The sequence below is a fragment of the Natator depressus genome, chromosome 10, assembly GCF_965152275.1.
Source record: "Natator depressus isolate rNatDep1 chromosome 10, rNatDep2.hap1, whole genome shotgun sequence".
Taxonomy (NCBI): Eukaryota; Metazoa; Chordata; order Testudines; family Cheloniidae; genus Natator; species Natator depressus.
Window position 1 is genome coordinate 5,499,904 of NC_134243.1, and position 17,934 is coordinate 5,517,837.

The 17,934-nt window shown below is 45.8% G+C and overlaps 1 protein-coding gene across 1 annotated transcript in view; it reads right to left on the reverse strand.

Moving 5' to 3' along the window:
* LMF1 (lipase maturation factor 1) overlaps positions 1 to 17,089 on the reverse strand; it is a 340,017-nt gene extending 322,928 nt beyond the window's left edge. The window contains exon 1 of the mRNA XM_074965056.1: positions 16,896 to 17,089. Within this exon, the coding sequence (XP_074821157.1) occupies positions 16,896 to 17,061 (166 nt within the window). The 5' untranslated portion in view covers positions 17,062 to 17,089. The remainder of the gene's footprint in view (positions 1 to 16,895) is intronic.
* Positions 17,090 to 17,934: the final 845 nt, after the last annotated feature.

Sequence of the window (17,934 nt, forward strand, 5' to 3'; positions counted from 1 at the left end):
AAAGAGGACACATCATAGTCACAACAAGGCAGATTCTCTCCTGCAGCCAAATTCCACTCAGTGCCAGAGAGTGGAGGGGTGGCAAGATGCTCGTTACAGCTGCCTGATTATGAGGGACTGTCTATGCTGACACCAGTCTGAGAGGTATAGCTTAGAGGCTGCTTTAACTGTCAACATGTGGTCCTCAAAGGATCATGCACCAATCTACCCAGGGCATGGACAGATGCAGGAGCCAGCTCCACCAGTCTGATACCCTCCAAGAGTTCTCCCATGCCAGGGGAATTTTCAACTGGCCAGCTACAGCCAGTACTCATCCTTTTTGTGCTGTCTGGGTGGTGCAAAGCGGCCAGATCCTAATAAGAATCTGGCCCACTATCATTTCTGATGCGTCATTTCAATATGACCACTTCATATCAAACCTCTCTTGTGTGTCAATTCCAGTGAACGCTCTTCTATGGGGAAAGAGAGTCTCAAATGGGGATTTAAGGTACATTGTGAAAAGAACACCATATAGGCCATACCTCCTTACAGTATCTTGGAGAGTAAAGAGGATTCAGGGAATCCTGAAGCCGTGATAGTCTTTGCTGTCCTCTAGGAAACGCAAGCATAGGAATGGCATTTCATGGCCCTCTGGAGGCATTTACGTCTATGTCAGGACAAAGTATTTTCAACAAAAAGGAAAGGACCATATTGCGGTCAAGGCAGAGGACTTAGCAAAAGTCACCAGGTCCCTTAGCAGACGACTCCTAGGTTCTTGGCCCAGCTCCGCCACACACTCAGTGTGTGTCTTTCCTCGTCTGCATTCGGTATTAGCCTGCCTAATGATGCGGTTGTGAAGCTAACGCTTTCATGTTTGCAAGGCACTTGGAGGCCTTGGCTGGATTGGAACCCACTCCATATAAACAGTGGTTAAAGGAGAACGTAATGCTGGGGCGGGGGGGGAGGGGGAGGGAGCTCTCATTGCAATAGCCCAGGCAAATGAGGAGCTGTAGGGAAACCCCCTTACTCAAGCTAGGTAGAGGAGGGACAACACCCCTATGATTTTAGTAGGATGGGGATAGCTGCACCATCTTCCTCTCCTACTTTTCCCCCAAGATATTTTCATTATCTGAAGGCAACATTCAAAATACTGTACAATGTAAATACTCAACAGCTCCAGCAGCAGCAGCATGGAGAGTGCCGATTTTAATTTGTAATAACGGTTTTCTAATGCTTTGGGCAATAATTAACCCACAGCACACAGAGAAGAGGTTCTATTTGCAGTGGTATAGCCTAGCTTTGGGAAAAAATCTGTATAAAACTCCCAAATATTAGAATTTTTCTTTCACAGAACCATGTTTAAAAATACCCTGATACGTTAATGTGATGGCTCATGAGATAACATTCAGTATCTAGGATGTTTCAAGCTAATTTGGCCATTTGACAGTTAATGCTCACAAGAATGCAACTATTTTAGTCGTAAGAGTGTAGTTATGCTATGGGTTGGATCCCTGTATCCTCTCACATACTGGCATGTTCAAAATGTAAAGACTTAATATTTTCTTGTCCTATAAATTGCTACTTTTACATGTCACTACAGCTCTCCTACTTATAATACTTACATCCTTCAATTGGACAATCTAAGAACAGCCAAATGCTTTTTTTAACAATATATAAGCAATTTAATTACAGATCATAGACCTAGAATTTGATGTACTGCAGAGAAAGTCGGTCAGTTTCTAGGAATTATCTCATATTTTAGGAATCTCCGCCAGTTACCAGCTTGCAGTTTGTAACTGCAGTCATCTCCTCTGTCAGAGAAATGATGAGGGACAATATTTCCTGATTAGGCTCCATACATTTCACTCCCTGTTTCAAGCATTATCCGACTACTGGCCACGTCACTTACAGCAACAAGTCTTACAAAATTGAAAATGCTACACCACTGATTATTTCCCCCCTCCTCACTCATGCTCAAATCCATCCTAAACTGAGGGATGCTGTGGTGCGGACAACAATTTTGATGTCCACAGACAGCAACATATCTAAACATAGTGCATGCATAAATCCTGGTGCAGGTATATGGAACTGTGCTCACTGTTATTTTCCCGTGGATATGGGCTCCCTCTGCAAATTCTGTATGCGAAGCCAAGCTTTGCTGCAACTTGGAAGCATTGTGACCTGGAGGTTTGATTAACTATAAAAATCAGGGCCCAACTGCTACATCGAGAATGAAAGGAGCGTACCAGGAGGAAGGTTGGGGTCAGCGTGTGACCCATCTCCCACCTCGTACAGATTCCATGGCAGGAATAATCCCGTTGTGAGGTGCTGCAGCCAGTCTATATATAGCGTCAAAGGGCCCAGTCCTGCAAGGTTCTTAGAGTCTCCTGAGAGGTGCTGAATGACTCGCAGGATCAGGCTCTTGACACGCACCATTGTCCGCACTCAAACACTCAGGGTCTGAATCTGGTCCTCAGTTTATATTTTAAACCTGAACTAACTCCCCTACTCATTTGAGAAGGAAAGAAACATGCTTCAGATTAATAATGATCAAAATACTGCACTACCATCTCCCCCCGAACATACACACAAGGATCTCCAGTGGCATTTGTTTAATAATCCCTTTAAAACCATTACTCTGGCATTACACCCAAATTTATCTTCTTGCTCTCTCCTGAATGAGCACTAAGGGCCTACCGGAAGTTAACAGAAGGATTCCCATTGACTTCAATGGGTTTTCAATCAGGAAACCAGCAGATTTTTTCTTTTAAAAAAACCTCACTGACCTATTTTACACAAAAACCGACAAAGCCAAGCAGGGCATTTCATTAGATTAGAGATAGAAAAGGACACGCTGACTATAAAGCTTAAGAGCTGTCTTCTGACGACAATAAGCTAAGTAAAATGTAAAAAAAATATATATAAAGTATTCCTTATGCTGGTGGGTTTTGTGTTTTTTTAAACCAAAGCTCTTCTCAGAACTGTAAAACTAAAAGATTCAGTACACGAAACCAGCAGAATTATAATGCTCCCCAACATCAGACAACTTAATATCTCTGCTTTGGTTAAAAAAAAAAATTCTCTGCCCTTAAAAAACCCTACATGGCTTGATTTACCTTGATTGGCATTGCAATTTGCTGCAGAGTTTTCAAAAAGTGCTAATCAAATTTACCTCTAAATGCTGCACAAATTGTTGACCCAACCCATAACTGCTAATCAGTTTCGAAAAAAAATCTAAATTAGACTCCTGCACTGTAAGCAAGATAAACAAGGAAAGGGCAAATTAGGAAAAATATACACTACGGCAATTGAAGAAAAGTATACACTATATATGCAGAATATTGTACCGGGTATTTAAGTTTAAAAGCAGCAAATATCTATTATAAGTTGGCATGAACTGCACATCTCAGAATTGTACAGTTTTTTTGCAGGGGGGGAGGAAGACCTCACAAAATAAAGATTTTTTTTTTTTTTTTTTTACAAGCGTTTATATTTCTGGAACTTTTAATGTAACAATTTTGTAATCAATTCACATTAGGAAATTTTCTAATGTGGTTCAAAACTCATCTTACCCAGGTAAGTCCTTATGTTTCCTCCCAAATATCACTCCATTATACCTCCAAACTATGAAGACCTATGTCACCACTATTATACCATATTATCCACATGCGTACAATACTATACATGCGCACATTTATGTAGAGATGTATATGGAAAGCCACAGACCTTGCAGTTTGCTGCTTACAATCCACCAGACTTTATTCTTCCCACAAGACACAATTATGCTCACCTTCCTGTTAACATTTCTGGGTTCTTCCAACACTCATTTCCTGCACTAAGTAGTATTATAATTAGAACTACCACTAGAGGGCAATCAATATACTCAGGTACATATTACTACACTTCGGCTATATAATCCGATTATGTGTGTATGTGTGTATATACACATATATACATATGTGTGTGTGTATATAGGTATAAGACACCGAAGGTAACAAGAACATTGATCTTTGATCTTCAGTCAGCTGGAAGTGTGACTGTTCGACCTTCCACCTTCCTCAACTGCAACATGTTCCCCCCGTCACATCCACAGGACTGACTGCACTACTTTGCAGTGCTCTCCAGCTCTATCAGCCATGAGCGCAAAAGGCTGGAACCTAGAGCCAAACAAAGGCACAAAAGTTTGGTCAGGCCAGTAACCGAACTGCCCATGCATAGCAAGGATACGTTGCCCCTCTCTAGTGTCTTCTATCTCAAAGCACGTTACAAACATTCAGGAGTAAAGCTTCACAACGCTCATGTCAAGCAGCATCATCTCTATTCTCCAGAGACAGAAACTTGCCCAAGGTCTCACAGTGCTAGAACAGGAGAGAGACTTCCCATCTTCTCCTACCTGCCAGTCCAGTGCTCTATGCACAAGATTTCTGTCCCCCACACTAGGTGGCAAGGTGACCATGCATCCTAACCAGGAGAAGCCCACCCTGCGGTGAGCATGCTTTGACAAAGCCCATTAAGCCAGGCTTTCTGCAGGGAAGAGCATTTTGCCCTTTACGAGGAGCCCACGTGGACAAGTCCTTATGTGCTGGGGAGAACGGAGTGTCAAACTTGACAACTGCATTTGCAAACTTCACGCAATGTAGTAGCTGACAGCTCATCTCAATTCCTAGCATTTATTTTGACTTCAAGAGCAGTTTAAACACGTGACAGAAGAATGGAATTAATATGCCCTTGGCAGTTTCACATCCATACCACATGGATAAACTTTTGCCCCAGTGTGTAACATGATACAGAATTCTAATGACAGAGCGGATGATGAGCAGCCTAATGTCCATGTTGGAACATGTTGGCACAGGGATTGATTCAAAGTCCACTTTGACTTCCAGTGACTTTAACAGAAATTAGGCCCCAGGACACTTCACTCTATTTTAGAGTTTGCACTGGTTTACTTGTAGATGTGGATGGATGTATTATTCATTCTGACAATCAAACCCTTAGCTTTGTAATCTGTAAATTGTTATGCCACAAAATAGCACGGCAAATCTGTGCAAAAACACAAAGGAAAATTCTCCATGTACGTTGTGTACTGCTCCCTGTGTTAAACAGATGAGATAAATCTATCATTTCATTCCAAACTCTTGTACAAATCCATTAACACAAGTGTTTATCATCAGTGTGTACATTTAAACACCCATGCTTTTAAAAAAATCTTTAGCATTCTCAAAAAAAGTTTGTAGCTCAAATATAGAAAATATCACTAAACGCCTTACTCAGGTTACCGTCACTTAGAAAGTTGATTGCATTTATTATAAACAATACCACCACATTCAAAGTGCTGTAAGAATATTAACTAAACTTCAGAACAGCCCTGTGAGGTAGTTATGTACAATCCCCATTTTAATCATTTGTAATCCCTGGAGGCAGGGGACGTGTGAGGTTTGCGGGGTGAGGAGAGCATTGAAGAGAGAGATTAAGTGACTTGTCCAAGACTGCTCAGCAAGTCAGTAGCCGAGCTGGGATTTGAACCCAGAACCTCATGAATCCCAACTCTGTTCATTTCTCTGATTGCAGGGGGGGCAGGTTGGTTTTGTTTTTGTCATACCCAAACGAAAAACTCCATTGCAGACATTACTACTTACTTATATTACAGGAGCTCCTAGATTGCTCATTGTGCTAGGCGCTGTACAAACAAATACACCCACGCTCTGAAACGCTTACAATCTGAACAGACAAGACAAAGGGGAGAGGAGAAACAGAGGCTCAGGACTTGTCTATACGGGGCAGTAATGTGGTCTACAGGGGTGTAACTTCCACAGCGCACTAAAGTGTTGCACTATTAATTGGCCCAGGTAGACCTGGCTAGTGCGCACTAAAAGCTCCCTTTTAACGTAGCGCTGTAGTACTTCACACCACCATGTTACAAAGCACTAAGGAACTTAAATGCACACCAGCCAGGTCTACACGGACCAATGAACATGCAACACTCTAGTACGCTGTAGAAATCACACCCCAGTAGTCCACATTACTGCCCCATGTAGACAAGCCCTCAGAAAGGAGATGCTCAAGGCCACACAGTAGGCCGGTGACAGAGCCAGGAACAGACCCCCAATGTCACTACACCCAGTCCAGTGTTCAAATCCCCTGGACCATGTGGCTCCATAGTTTCTGGTATCAGCTTACGGACTAGAGCCCCACACACAAACCTCAAAGAACAGAGCAATTTTCTAAGAATCTACAATACACTTAACCTTCTTTCTCACATTCAGACAAGTTTTCCCGCAGTTCTCCTTCCCACATCCAGCTGACGGTAACCGGAATTTAGCTTTCAGGCATCTCGGAACCTGTGTTATCATCTGTGGCTTCTCAGCACACTCAAGATTGCTTTAAATCAACTCCCAAAAAACCCAAGTCATCTCTGAAAGACTCCAACCCCGGCCACTTAGTCTGCCGGGAAGAGTCAGTTTCCTTCTAACTGTTCAGCCCACTTTCTCCCCGACGCTTTTATCATCTCCTGCTGCTCCCTGTACTTGAGTGTCTTAAACTGCATCAATTTACCTGGCCAGTTTGTGACATTTCCTCTTCGAAGCATGTTGCTGGTACTGAGGCTCCGTTACAGCTTGACAATTAATTGAAGAGAGACCCACACAAGCGGTAGTCAGAGCCCTTGACAGCTCAGGTGGGATCAGCCTTCCCTACCCGACGCAAGCTGGTCTTTCTGGAAGTAAGGCAGGTAAATTGTCATCAACTGTTAATCGACGCTCACTACTTATTTTCACCTCAGAAGGTGCATTCCTGTACTTTTCCATTCACAAAAAAAACTCGAAGACAGGATACGTTCCCTCTTTGATCCCATCACATGCTACCAACAAACAACTGGGACAGGCAGAACAGAGAATCACCAAGCTGGAATTATTAGGTCTTATGCATTTTGCCCTGTCACCTCGGCTCCATTTCCCAATCCAGCCGCAGCTTGTCACGGTAAAAGAAAGAGAGAATCCCATTCTTCATGCTCTGTAAAGATTTAAAGATGTGAAATCCAAAACTTTCCGGTCATGTTTCCCCCCTTCCACTCCTACTCCGCCCCCACCCCCCATTAAAAAAAAAAAAAAAAAGTCTTATCTTCTACTTAAAGCCCAAACCACAAGAAGAAATGAACCGAGAGCATAGATCTTTGCACGAAAAGCAAACTACATTTTACATACCTAGGGCCATAAATCAACTTCACCGTTGACCTGACAAAGCATTCTAAAAAAGATACCATGTTGAGTGGATGCTGGCAACTTAGTTTAGGCCTGAAATCTAGATTTTGTTACAGAAAAAAAAAAAGAAAAAAGTGGTTGCAGTTTTTACATATTATTAACGAATCGAGCGAGACATCTCATTTTCAATTGACACACTCCACTGCAGGATTGGAAACCCAAATACCACAGCCCTGTGCTAGCAGTGAGGAGAGCCAGAAAGTGAAACTAACCAACACAGCATCATCAAAGCTGAGATTCAGAGGATAAACATGGCGAAAAGTACAGCTGGTATTGAAATTCTTCATTTTATGAGATGTGCCATTAATAGCACAGCTAATGATTATTTAAAAGAAAAAAAGATTCTCTCACCACTTTGTTCAAAATAACATGAAGGCAAATAAGAAAATATGCCACTCTTCATAGCCCACAAGTCTCTGAACAAAGTACAGTTATTTGTTTTAAAGCAAATCAAATAACAGATTAACGTCCAGTTTAAGGACATCTCTGAAATACCTTTCTAGTTCAAACCAAATCTAGCTGAACTGCTGACCTTAGAGAGACAAATTCTCTCTCACTCCAATCTTGTTATCATTCCCCTGGAGCTATCAATGCCTGTTATTCATGAAGCTATTTTACTGAAGTGAAAGTGCAGTGTTTAGTGCCAAATATGCTTCTGTCTTCCTTACAGTGCTCCTCCTTCCACAATTTAACTGGTGGCATCCAACTTGCTGAAGGGATACAGTGCTAATGTACGGTCTTCATTTTATAGAGTTGTTAACTAAAGTCCAAGTGTGTCAATTAAAATTTTACACTGGAAAAAAAATGCAAAGGATATATTGTAATCCAGACGAGACGGTCTGAAAACGACTGCGAGCCTTTCAAAGTAACAGGATCATGGGGTGGAGGGGGGGGAATCTTCAGGCAGCCGAGTCCTTTTGTAACGAACACTCACTCCCTTGAGAAGATTTTAGATTTTGAGATTTAAGAGTTAGGAAGAATAAAGTTATAAGCTTCAACCATTTTTGAGTAGGTCCCTACTTATCGGGGAAAAAATTAGTACTATTTAATATTTACGGAGAAGGACAATTAGATTTATATGATGCCTTTCATCTCAAAGTACTTTACAGAGTATGGGTCACATTGCAGAAGGGGGTTTCTGAATAGAACCTTGAAATCCCCAAGTGCCCAAAATGGGTTTTTACATGCATATGCACCTATCTGGGCATTCACACATCAGAAATGATCGGGGGGGAAAGAGAGAGGACAGGAACCACTGCTGTACACATGATGTTAGGACCTATAGACTTTGCTCAAAACCAGTGATCAAAAAACAAACATTCAATCCCTGGATGTTTTTGATCTATTTCCTTAATTAGTAATAGCTGCAGCAACTTCCAACAAAATCTCCTCAAGAGGGTTTCCCTATTTTTTAAAATGGGAATCAATGTAATAGTTTTCAAGGATATAGGAACACCCAAGAACAAAGATCAGAATGGAAAACCGACTAATTAGCTATCAAACTTATTCCGCACTGCCTTTGCCTCCTGCTATTATTTCTTATATTTAACTTTGTACCTGTACTGCATCTCAATACATCATTTTGGGATCTGGTTTTCATGAAAGATGCTATACAAGCTTTTATTTAAGTATCATTTAAATGAGCATATGTCTTAGACAACTCTTCTGCTTGTTTTAATTACTATTATAGCATCCAGATGCTATAGGACTGTATAAAAAGACAATTAACGGAGACACAGTGTGGTCTCTAATAGATTGAGCATGCAGCTAGAAGCCACTAAACTCTGGAGTCGTAATCTTGAGTCTGCCACAGATTTGCTGTTTTGATTTGCTTGGACAAGGCACTTAAATTCCTCCTCTCAGATCCCCAAATAAGATTCCCTTCTGCCCCACACAATTCATTCTGAATGGGCAGTGTTTTACTCTCACTTGGCAAAGGTAAAACGATGGAGTGGAGAACCAGGCCCTCAATACCTAACCTACAGAGAGATGTTGCAAGAATTACCCAGCTAATTAAAAGTACTAAGTACTGTCTACTTTGCAAATATAGAGTGGTGGCTACCCTCATGAATTCATGGGATGCACTGAACCAGCCCTACATGCCTGTATCTTCCAATATCCTTAGCATTCAATTAGGAAAATCCCACTGGTATGTACTCAGAACAGGGAGGAAACCACAGGGTGGTTTCTCTACATCTTTCCCATTCCCTTCTGCATTCCGCTCCAGTCATGGCAGCAGCAGGAGTTTTGGCCACCAAATCCCACAGATTTAGGATTAGCCAGTCGGTCAACTGACATTATTTGACCACTTATTGTTTGACCACGGTCAAAGATTCCCGTAAGCAAGCCCTGACATAGGCGATGGCCGACCTTGTTAATTGCATTGTGGCACCATTAGAACTTTAATTGCTTGTCACATTCTTCTGAGCTAAATGAATCACTCAGTTACATAACTTGGGGGGGGGAGGGTGTAATTTGGCATAAGTTTCTATGTAAAGCTAAACCTACTGGAGACCATAAAGTCTTACTTTTTTGGGAGGGGGGTCATTGTTCTGATCAATTAGTGCTTCACATATGTGACCATTTTTGACATTATTTCAAAATATCTGATCTGTCAATTGACCATTTATTTCTGGACCAGTCAAATGCCCAACCTTACACAGATCTCATTTGATTGATGGAAGGCAACAGGCCATCCATGCTGCAGGGACTCAGTGCCTCCTTCTCGAGCCATCTGGTCCTTTGCTCCTTCCTTTCACCAACCTGCCTCCCTAACAGCACTGCGCCAAAGCAGTCTCATGGCCAGGGACTTCCCAGCTTGTGACCACGCCTGGAAACCCCCTTTGAAAGAATGGGAAGGTTATCCACAGCACCCTTGTCAGTTACCTGGGAAAGGGAGCAGAAAAGAGAAGCAGAGAAGACAATGAACAGATTATTGAACCCATCTCACATCCCCTGCCTTCACTCCACAAGCACAGATCCTAGACCCTGCGGCAAGGGATGAGACTAAAACCCCCTTTCTACATAAAAAAAGGGGAGATCCCTTCCAAGGAGAAACCCTGTTCATGATCCTTCCCCTCACTTCACTGCCATTGAGAACTGTGTTTGTTCCATGGTTCTCTTTCATAACGGGGGAAGATCCTTCACACACACAAACACACACACACACACACACCAGCAAAACCCCCAGGCCTCCCCTCTAGCTTGCTACAGCCATGCTGGAATGTAGGAGCTGATAACTGTCAGAGAATGACCAATTTTCCACCACATTTTAATACAAGCCCCCACGAGAGGCATTCTTCAAACCCGGCGTAAATGAAAAGGGCATGGTTAACCGTTATCGGAGGGGTGAAATGGAAGAAGGGGAAAACATCCCACCACTGAGGAATGTCAGTCTGTCATAATGGCATCAGCCATTTCCTCAATAAGTCTGAAGCAACCGTCACAGTTTACTGAGTGTACGCAGAAGGGGAGCGGGGGGGAATCTGTCAAAGTAAGTTGTTCCATCTTCAGAAACGAGGTCTAAATATCTGCTTGACCCAGAGGCTTAAAATTGTTTCCCGCTGTTGTTAACCCAGAATCCCAACTGAGATCAAAAGGCAGCTCTGTCTCACTTGAAAGTGTCCCACCCTTACAAAGATACTTCACTCTCTCCTCCCTTGACAGAAAAGCTAGCGGAGTTCTAACATGGCCTAGGGATTTTGTGGCTCACAATCTCTTTATTTTGAAGTCACGCTGATTAATTTCAGCCCTGCATTGCAAAATTCGATAAGCAGCAGTGCGTCCTCACAGCATACAGTGCAGCGGTATTAGTCACAAACACGCTTCCAATGACACTTGGACTCAAAATTTAGCCCATGCCAAACTTAGCCCAAAAATTCAGGTTTTGGTAACATTAAGTTTTTACAAAATGTAAGACCAACGGGGGGGTGGGGGGGTGAAACTTTCCACTATTACCCTCTTTAATTCTAATCAAACAGAAGTTTCCTTTTAACCAGAGGAACTTCAACTTCAGCACTGAGGTAGTGTGTAAGAACCAAAACAAGAGAGACTAAGAATAAACCGGGAGCCAGGCTAAGCCAAAAGCAAGAAGTAAAAGATTTAAAAAAAAAAAAAAACCTCTTTCCATTACAAAAACTTGGTATTATTAGTAACGTAAGGTGTGGGGGTATTTGGGTTTTAGAAGCATGGTTTTTAAACTGAGAGCGTCCGCTTAAAAGCACAACACTAAAACCTGAGAATGAAACTTCCCTTCTCTGTCTGTTTCCCCTCTCATCCTTTGTCTGTCTTGTCTATTAAGGTTCTGATCCTGCATTGTGTTGAGAACCACTGGTGTAGCACATGTGCAGCTTGCTACGCTCATGCAAACTGAATGGGGCTTTGAGCAACGAAAGCAGCCTGCCCATGTACTGCACCATGCATCTGGGCCTTTGCCTGGTGCAAGGGCTGATTTCACTAGGTCTGTCCGCTGCCTAGCATAATGAAGCCCATATTTCCGTTGAAGTCTCCAGGCCAACCTTAATATAAACAATAACACAAAATTTACTGTGTATTTGTAGCTCCATATTAATGTCTAGAAAGCAACAGCCTTCATAACAAGAGAAGAACACTAATCAGCTTTGCATATGAAACAGCAAATTGAGCTGTGAGAAACTCAGCAGTCTGTATTTCCACAGGTTAGAGAACAACATTTCAACGGGTGGAGATTCAGACCCCTGGCTTTCAGTGCCAATTCAAGAGAAACCAGAAATAAAGCAGGTGTTAAAAAAATCACACCAAACTGCAACTTCTGCATGGTTTTGATGCAAAAAAACACAAAAGAACCACACTAAGCAGGCTGCTGGTCTGCAAATCTTACTGATCTTGTGGAGAGATCAGGGTCAAATTTAGAATTTGCAACAAAGTGTGTTATGCATGTGGGTTTCACTGCAAATATTTTGCACGGCACTTACGGTCACTGAACATTGCTGTCAATGCTATTTGCTGAGACCAGAACAGAAAGAGTCCACGTCATGCTCTAACTGGTTATTCCATTCACCATTTTCATTATAAAGAAAAGGTAACTTATAGCACTGCTGCTCTTAGTGACACTGATGTCCTTGGGGACCGCTGGCTCTTATTGTCCAGGTGCGGAAGCAAATTCTACATGTCTCGGTGATAAGAAGAATTTCCCTAGTTCACATCATCTCTGGGGCAGGGTAAAGATTACCAGATGCGTCCAACCACAACAGATGTGTACAGGCCTCATGATGTGAACCCGCTCTCCTTGGAATTTTGCTGACACCGCAGGCTTATCATCAAGAGGACTCTCTACAGCTGTTGGTTCTCGAGGACCTCCAATCTCCTGATTAAATCTGAATGCCAGACAGGTCCCTGAGACGAAGAGACCCAACTTCCATCTCCCAATGAGGAAATGTTCAAAGCTGCTCTTTCCCTGCGTTTCTATCTCCATCCTAGATGAGAATGGTGAGACTCATTATGTCTACTGAGTAGCAGGGGATACAGTCCTTGGGGTGAGTGGGATGCTCTCACTATTTTATAATCCTGGGTGAGCAACAAAATGTGCTGCTTTTGAAGGAGTTCTGCAGGGGACGGGGAGGGAGAAGGGGTATGCAGCAGACATTAGGATAGAAGGCTGTTATTAAAAGAATTGAATAAGAGAGGAGCACAGGAGTGGAACCTGAAATCAACCAGATTGTGTGGAATGCTACCACACAAGAACAATAGGACAAAGAAGTTACACACTAACTTTATGTAAAACATCTCAAATGTATTTTAAGAGAGAGAGAGAGAGAGAGATTTCCCCCAAACAATAAAAAGCTTTGCTAAAATCCAGATAAAGATTTCTATATGCCACCCACACAACCAAATAAAAATGGAAGTCAGCCTTACACTGAGACACTGAGATTTTGCCATAAAATCAATCTTTTGAGATAAGAACCACAGCCTCCCTTATAAAGGCAACAGTCACGACTGCGTAGTTAAGGCTGCAATACACTTCTACTCTAAGGCCCCAATCCCGCAGCACTTAAACATGTGCTTCACTTTACTCACATAAGTAAACAAGTTAAAGGTAACAGGACTGCTCCCCCCAAGTAAAGTTATGCATGTGCCTGTTTGCAGAACTGGGGTCTTGTTTTCCTTTCTCCTGCCCTCGTCTATATTTTTTACCAGACTAATGCTGCTCTTTGTGATTAACCTATGTCCATAAGAACTTGTGCAAGTTTTAGCAGGTGGAAGGATGTCATTTTGCAATGCAAAGTCCGATTTCCACCAGAAGCAAATCTGACGTGGACTGACCCATTTGTCCAAAGGACAGAATTTTCACCACAAAAAAACAAAACAAAGGAAAAAAACACCCAACATTTACTGGTATCTGCAACCATCAACGTAAGTCAAGAAAAAATAATGACATTCATGAAGGTAAACATTCACACCACCCTGACTCACAAAAGAGAGATCTCCACCTCTTGTTAATTTATCTGGAGTATTCCTAAAAGGGGAAAAGCCACAGATATGTCTCAGAATCCCAGAACAAGACATGTATAGCAAAGAATACTGCATGCCCTGGCAAAAATATACAAAGCATGAGCAGGGTGAAAGATGCCCTGGTGGGGTATTTACTGGATATGCGTGGTAACATTTACGTGAGGGCAGGCTGGAATTCGAAGCCTTGGAACACAGCCGAACTGCCATAGTTTCCATGACACAGTGAGGACTGGTCTACAGTACAGACCTACATCGGAATACACCAGAACCTCAGAGTTACGAACGCCCCGGGAAGGGAGGCTGTTTGTAACTCTGAACAAAACATTACGGTGGTTCTTTCAAAAGTTTACAACTGAACGTTGACTTAATACAGCTTTGAAACTTTACTATGCAGAAGAAAAATGCTGCTTTCCCTTTTCTTTTTTTTTTTTTTAATTAGTAGTTTACGTTTAACACAGTTCCATATTTGGGGGGTTTTTTGGTCTCTGCTGCTGCCTGATTGCATACTTCCGGTCCCGAACGAGGTGTGTGGTTGACTGGTCAGTTTGTAACTCTGAGGTTCTGCTGTAACTACCTCATTCAGAGGTGTGAAAAATCCACACCCCAGAGTGACACAGTTATACCAACCTAACCCCCCACGTAGACACATTCTCCTGGTGACACAGCTATCGCCTCTCAAGGAGATGGATTAACCACGCTGACGAGAGAGCTCTCTCCCGGCACATCGGGGCAGCTGTGCCGATGCAAGGTTTTAAGCGTAGACCTGCCCTGAGGATGGGAGACCACAGAGCAAGCATAGGAAGGACTCTCTCCCGCACTGACAGACCTGATCTACATTTAAAACAGGGCAACCTAGCTACATAGCCCAGCGGCGTGAAAACCTCACACTCCTGAGAGATGTAGGTAAGCCAACCTAAGCCCCAGCGCTCCAAAGTTCTTCCATTGACCTACTTCCTGCCTCTTCGGGGGGTGGATTTACTACGGTGACTTCACTGCAGCAAGCGTCTCCACTAGAGCCGTGTAGCTGCCGTGCTGCGGCTGGGTCACCGTCGCATTTGTCGTATAAACATAGCCTCACTGAGCTGGGCTTTGTGCCAGCTCCACACAGACCAGTGTAGACGAAGCCTGGAGGTAGAATGGGGCAGGCCACAGGGTATGCAGTGATGAAACTGCAGTGGTATAGACGACAGGGGCCTGGCAGGGCTTGGAGCCTGACAAAAATTCGGTATTGTGTAAATAAATAGAGGAAACACTAAGTGTGGACCAGGAGCGTGTTTATCTCACTTTATTCAAAGTGGATAAATTTAGTCATTGTACAAAACTACTTATTAAAGTCATATTCAAAAGCTATTCTTTTTAACTCTAGTGTAACCTCACGCCCCAAAAAATAAAAAGGTGTCTAATTCCCCTACACCAGGGGTGGGCAAACTTTTTGGCCTGAGAGCCACATCGGGGTTCCGAAACTGTATGGAGAGCTGGGAAGGGAAGGCTGTGCCTCCCCGAACAGCCTGGCCCCTCCCCCCTCCCACCCCGACTGCCCCCCTCAGAACCTCTGACCCATCCGACCCCCGCTGCTCCTTGTCCTCTAACAGCCCCCCAAGACCCCACCCCATCCAACCCCCCCACCCCCTACTCCCTGTCCCGACTGCCCCAACCCCTATCCACACCCCCACCCCCTCATAGGCCCCGGGGGACTCCCACGCCTATCCAACCCCTGCTGTTCCCCGTCCCCTGACTGCCCCCCGGGACTTCCTGCCCATTATCCAAGCCCCCCACTCCCCGCCCCCTTACCATGCTGCTCAGAGCTGTGGCTGGCTCCGGCCACCAGAGCCAGCCACACCGCCCGGCAGCAGCTCGCAGCCCCACCTCTCAGAGCCCTAGCGGTATGACGGGCTGAGGCTGCGGGGGAGGGGGGACAGCAGGGGTGGGGCCGGGGGCGAGCCTCCCCGGCCAGGAGCTCAAGGGCCAGGCAGGATGGTCCCGTGGGCCAGATGTGGCCCACTGACTGTAGTTCTCCCACCTCTGCCCTACACTGATCCAGCAACTTGCAAACCCCGATGTAGGAAGTGGAGTGGAGTGAGATTACAGCCCATTCCCAACTCCGGGGCTGGAGTAGCAGGCAAGAAGAAATTGCAGTGTGGATACCCCATTATTTTTATTATTATTATTATTGTATTATTTGTATTCGCATAGCACCTAGGACAGTGGTTCTCAAAGTTTTGTACTGGTGTCCCCTTTCACATAGCATAGGCTCGTCACCGCTGGTCTGACCCCACCCCATGTTGCATGCGAGGTCACACCATACGGGGGACACCACTGTGAAGAGCACCCCACTCTTGCTGGTCTGGTGTGTGCCAGGTCACGCCAGCCAGGATAGAGCAACATACTCTTCAAAATGACATGTCGAGTTTTGTCTCAGGACAGGGGACAAACCACCCAAAACAAGGGCTGTCCAGTTTAAAACTTCACATAACACATAGTCAACTTGTGGAACTCCTTGCCACGGGATGTTGTGAAGGCAAAAAGCATAACTGGGTTCAAAAAAGCATTAGACAAGTTCCCGGAGAACAGCTCCATCAATGACCATTAGTCAAGACCCTCAGAGATACAACCCCATGCTCTGGGTGTCCCTAAGCGTCTGACTGCCAGAAGCCAGGACTGCATGACAGGGGCTGGACCGCTCGATCAATTGCCCTGTTCGGTTCATTCCCCATGAAGCCTCTGGCGCTGGCACGGGGGGTAGACGGACTATCGGTGGGACCCAGTACAGCTGAGCTTACATTCTTAAGCCGTCTCCCTGCCTGGTAGCCCCAGCCAGGGCCCCGTTGCGCTGGGCGCTGTACAGACACAGAAGGGTCCCCTCACAAACCCCCGCTCGCCTGGGCTCTGGGTTTGCAAACCGCCACTTCCCCAGGGCTCAGCGGGTGGAAATCCCCACCCCACCATGGCAGGGCGCTGCAGAGGGGAGCCCAGGGGAAGGGGCAGTGCCCAGGGTGAAGGGCGGGCGGGCTGGCCTGCAGCTGGGCCAGGGCGCCCCCAGCAGCAGGGGGCAGGCTAGACACACGTGGCCAGGGCTCCGGGGCGGCGGGGGGGGGGTCACCCCGCATTGCCAGGGGGCTCCTGCTTCGGCGGGCAGCCAGCCTGGCCGGGGCGGGGGGTGCAGAGACTCACAGTAGAGCAGCGCTATGCAGCGCAGGAGCACGATCCTGCTCAGCCAGAAGGTGCCCGGGCGCAGCGGGGGCCGGGCAAGGGGGGGCCGCTCCCCCTCCTCGGGGGGGGCCCGGGGGACTTCCTCCACCCCCCTCCTCTTCCTCAGCGTCTCCCTGGGCGCAGCCATGCCTGGAGCATGCGCCGGTGGCCCAGCTGCCTCTGTGCAGCCGCCGGGTGCCGCCTCCCCGCCCCGGCTCATTGGGTCCCGCGCCCGGGGCCGCTCCCCTCCTCTCCGGGGCAGGGGACCCGGCCCTGCTCGGCCCCGGCTGCACGGGGAGCGGTGCCGGTCCGCCGGCGCCACGTGGCTGCTGCTGCACCGCGGGCCCCTCTGCAAAGACCCCGGGGGGAGAGCTGGGGAATGCGCCCCAGCGCAGGGGCGGGGCTTTGCCAGGACCCAGATAAAGAGAGGGGGCCCCCCTCGCTGTGCCCAGGCAGGATTGCAACAGCCCCTGCCCTGCAGCCGCCCGGCCCGGCAAGCGGCCAGCCAGCCTGGAAGCTGGGGGAGCCTTTCCCTTGGCTGCTCTCTGCTCCTTTGTAATGGTAGTAACGCCAGGTAAATAGTAAAGGCTCTGAGGGGGCCCTCAGCCTTTGAGCAGAAATCCTCCTTAAAATCAGCGAGGAGGGTTGTTTGTTTGTTTTTTAACTAATAAAGATCCAAATATCAGAGGGGTAGCTGTATTAGTCTGGATCCACAGAAAGGAGGAGGCAGCTGGCACCAAGATCCAGAGTTAGCCCAGCTGGGCCAAATTGAGCTGAAAAGCCCCCCACCCCGGAAATACATGACTTTACTGCTGTGAATAGTCAGCCCTGTTCATGCTGAAATGTCTGCAGCACAGGGGCTTAAGCTGTGAAGAATCCAGATCTGCCCACTTAGCATTCCAGAGGGCCCACTGCAGTGTGGAGAAGCGAGGCAGGATTCTCCTAGTCTGGTCTTCTTAAAATCTTGGGGGGGGGGAACAGATTGATAATGACCTGTAGTTCACCTGGGACTGTCCCTCAT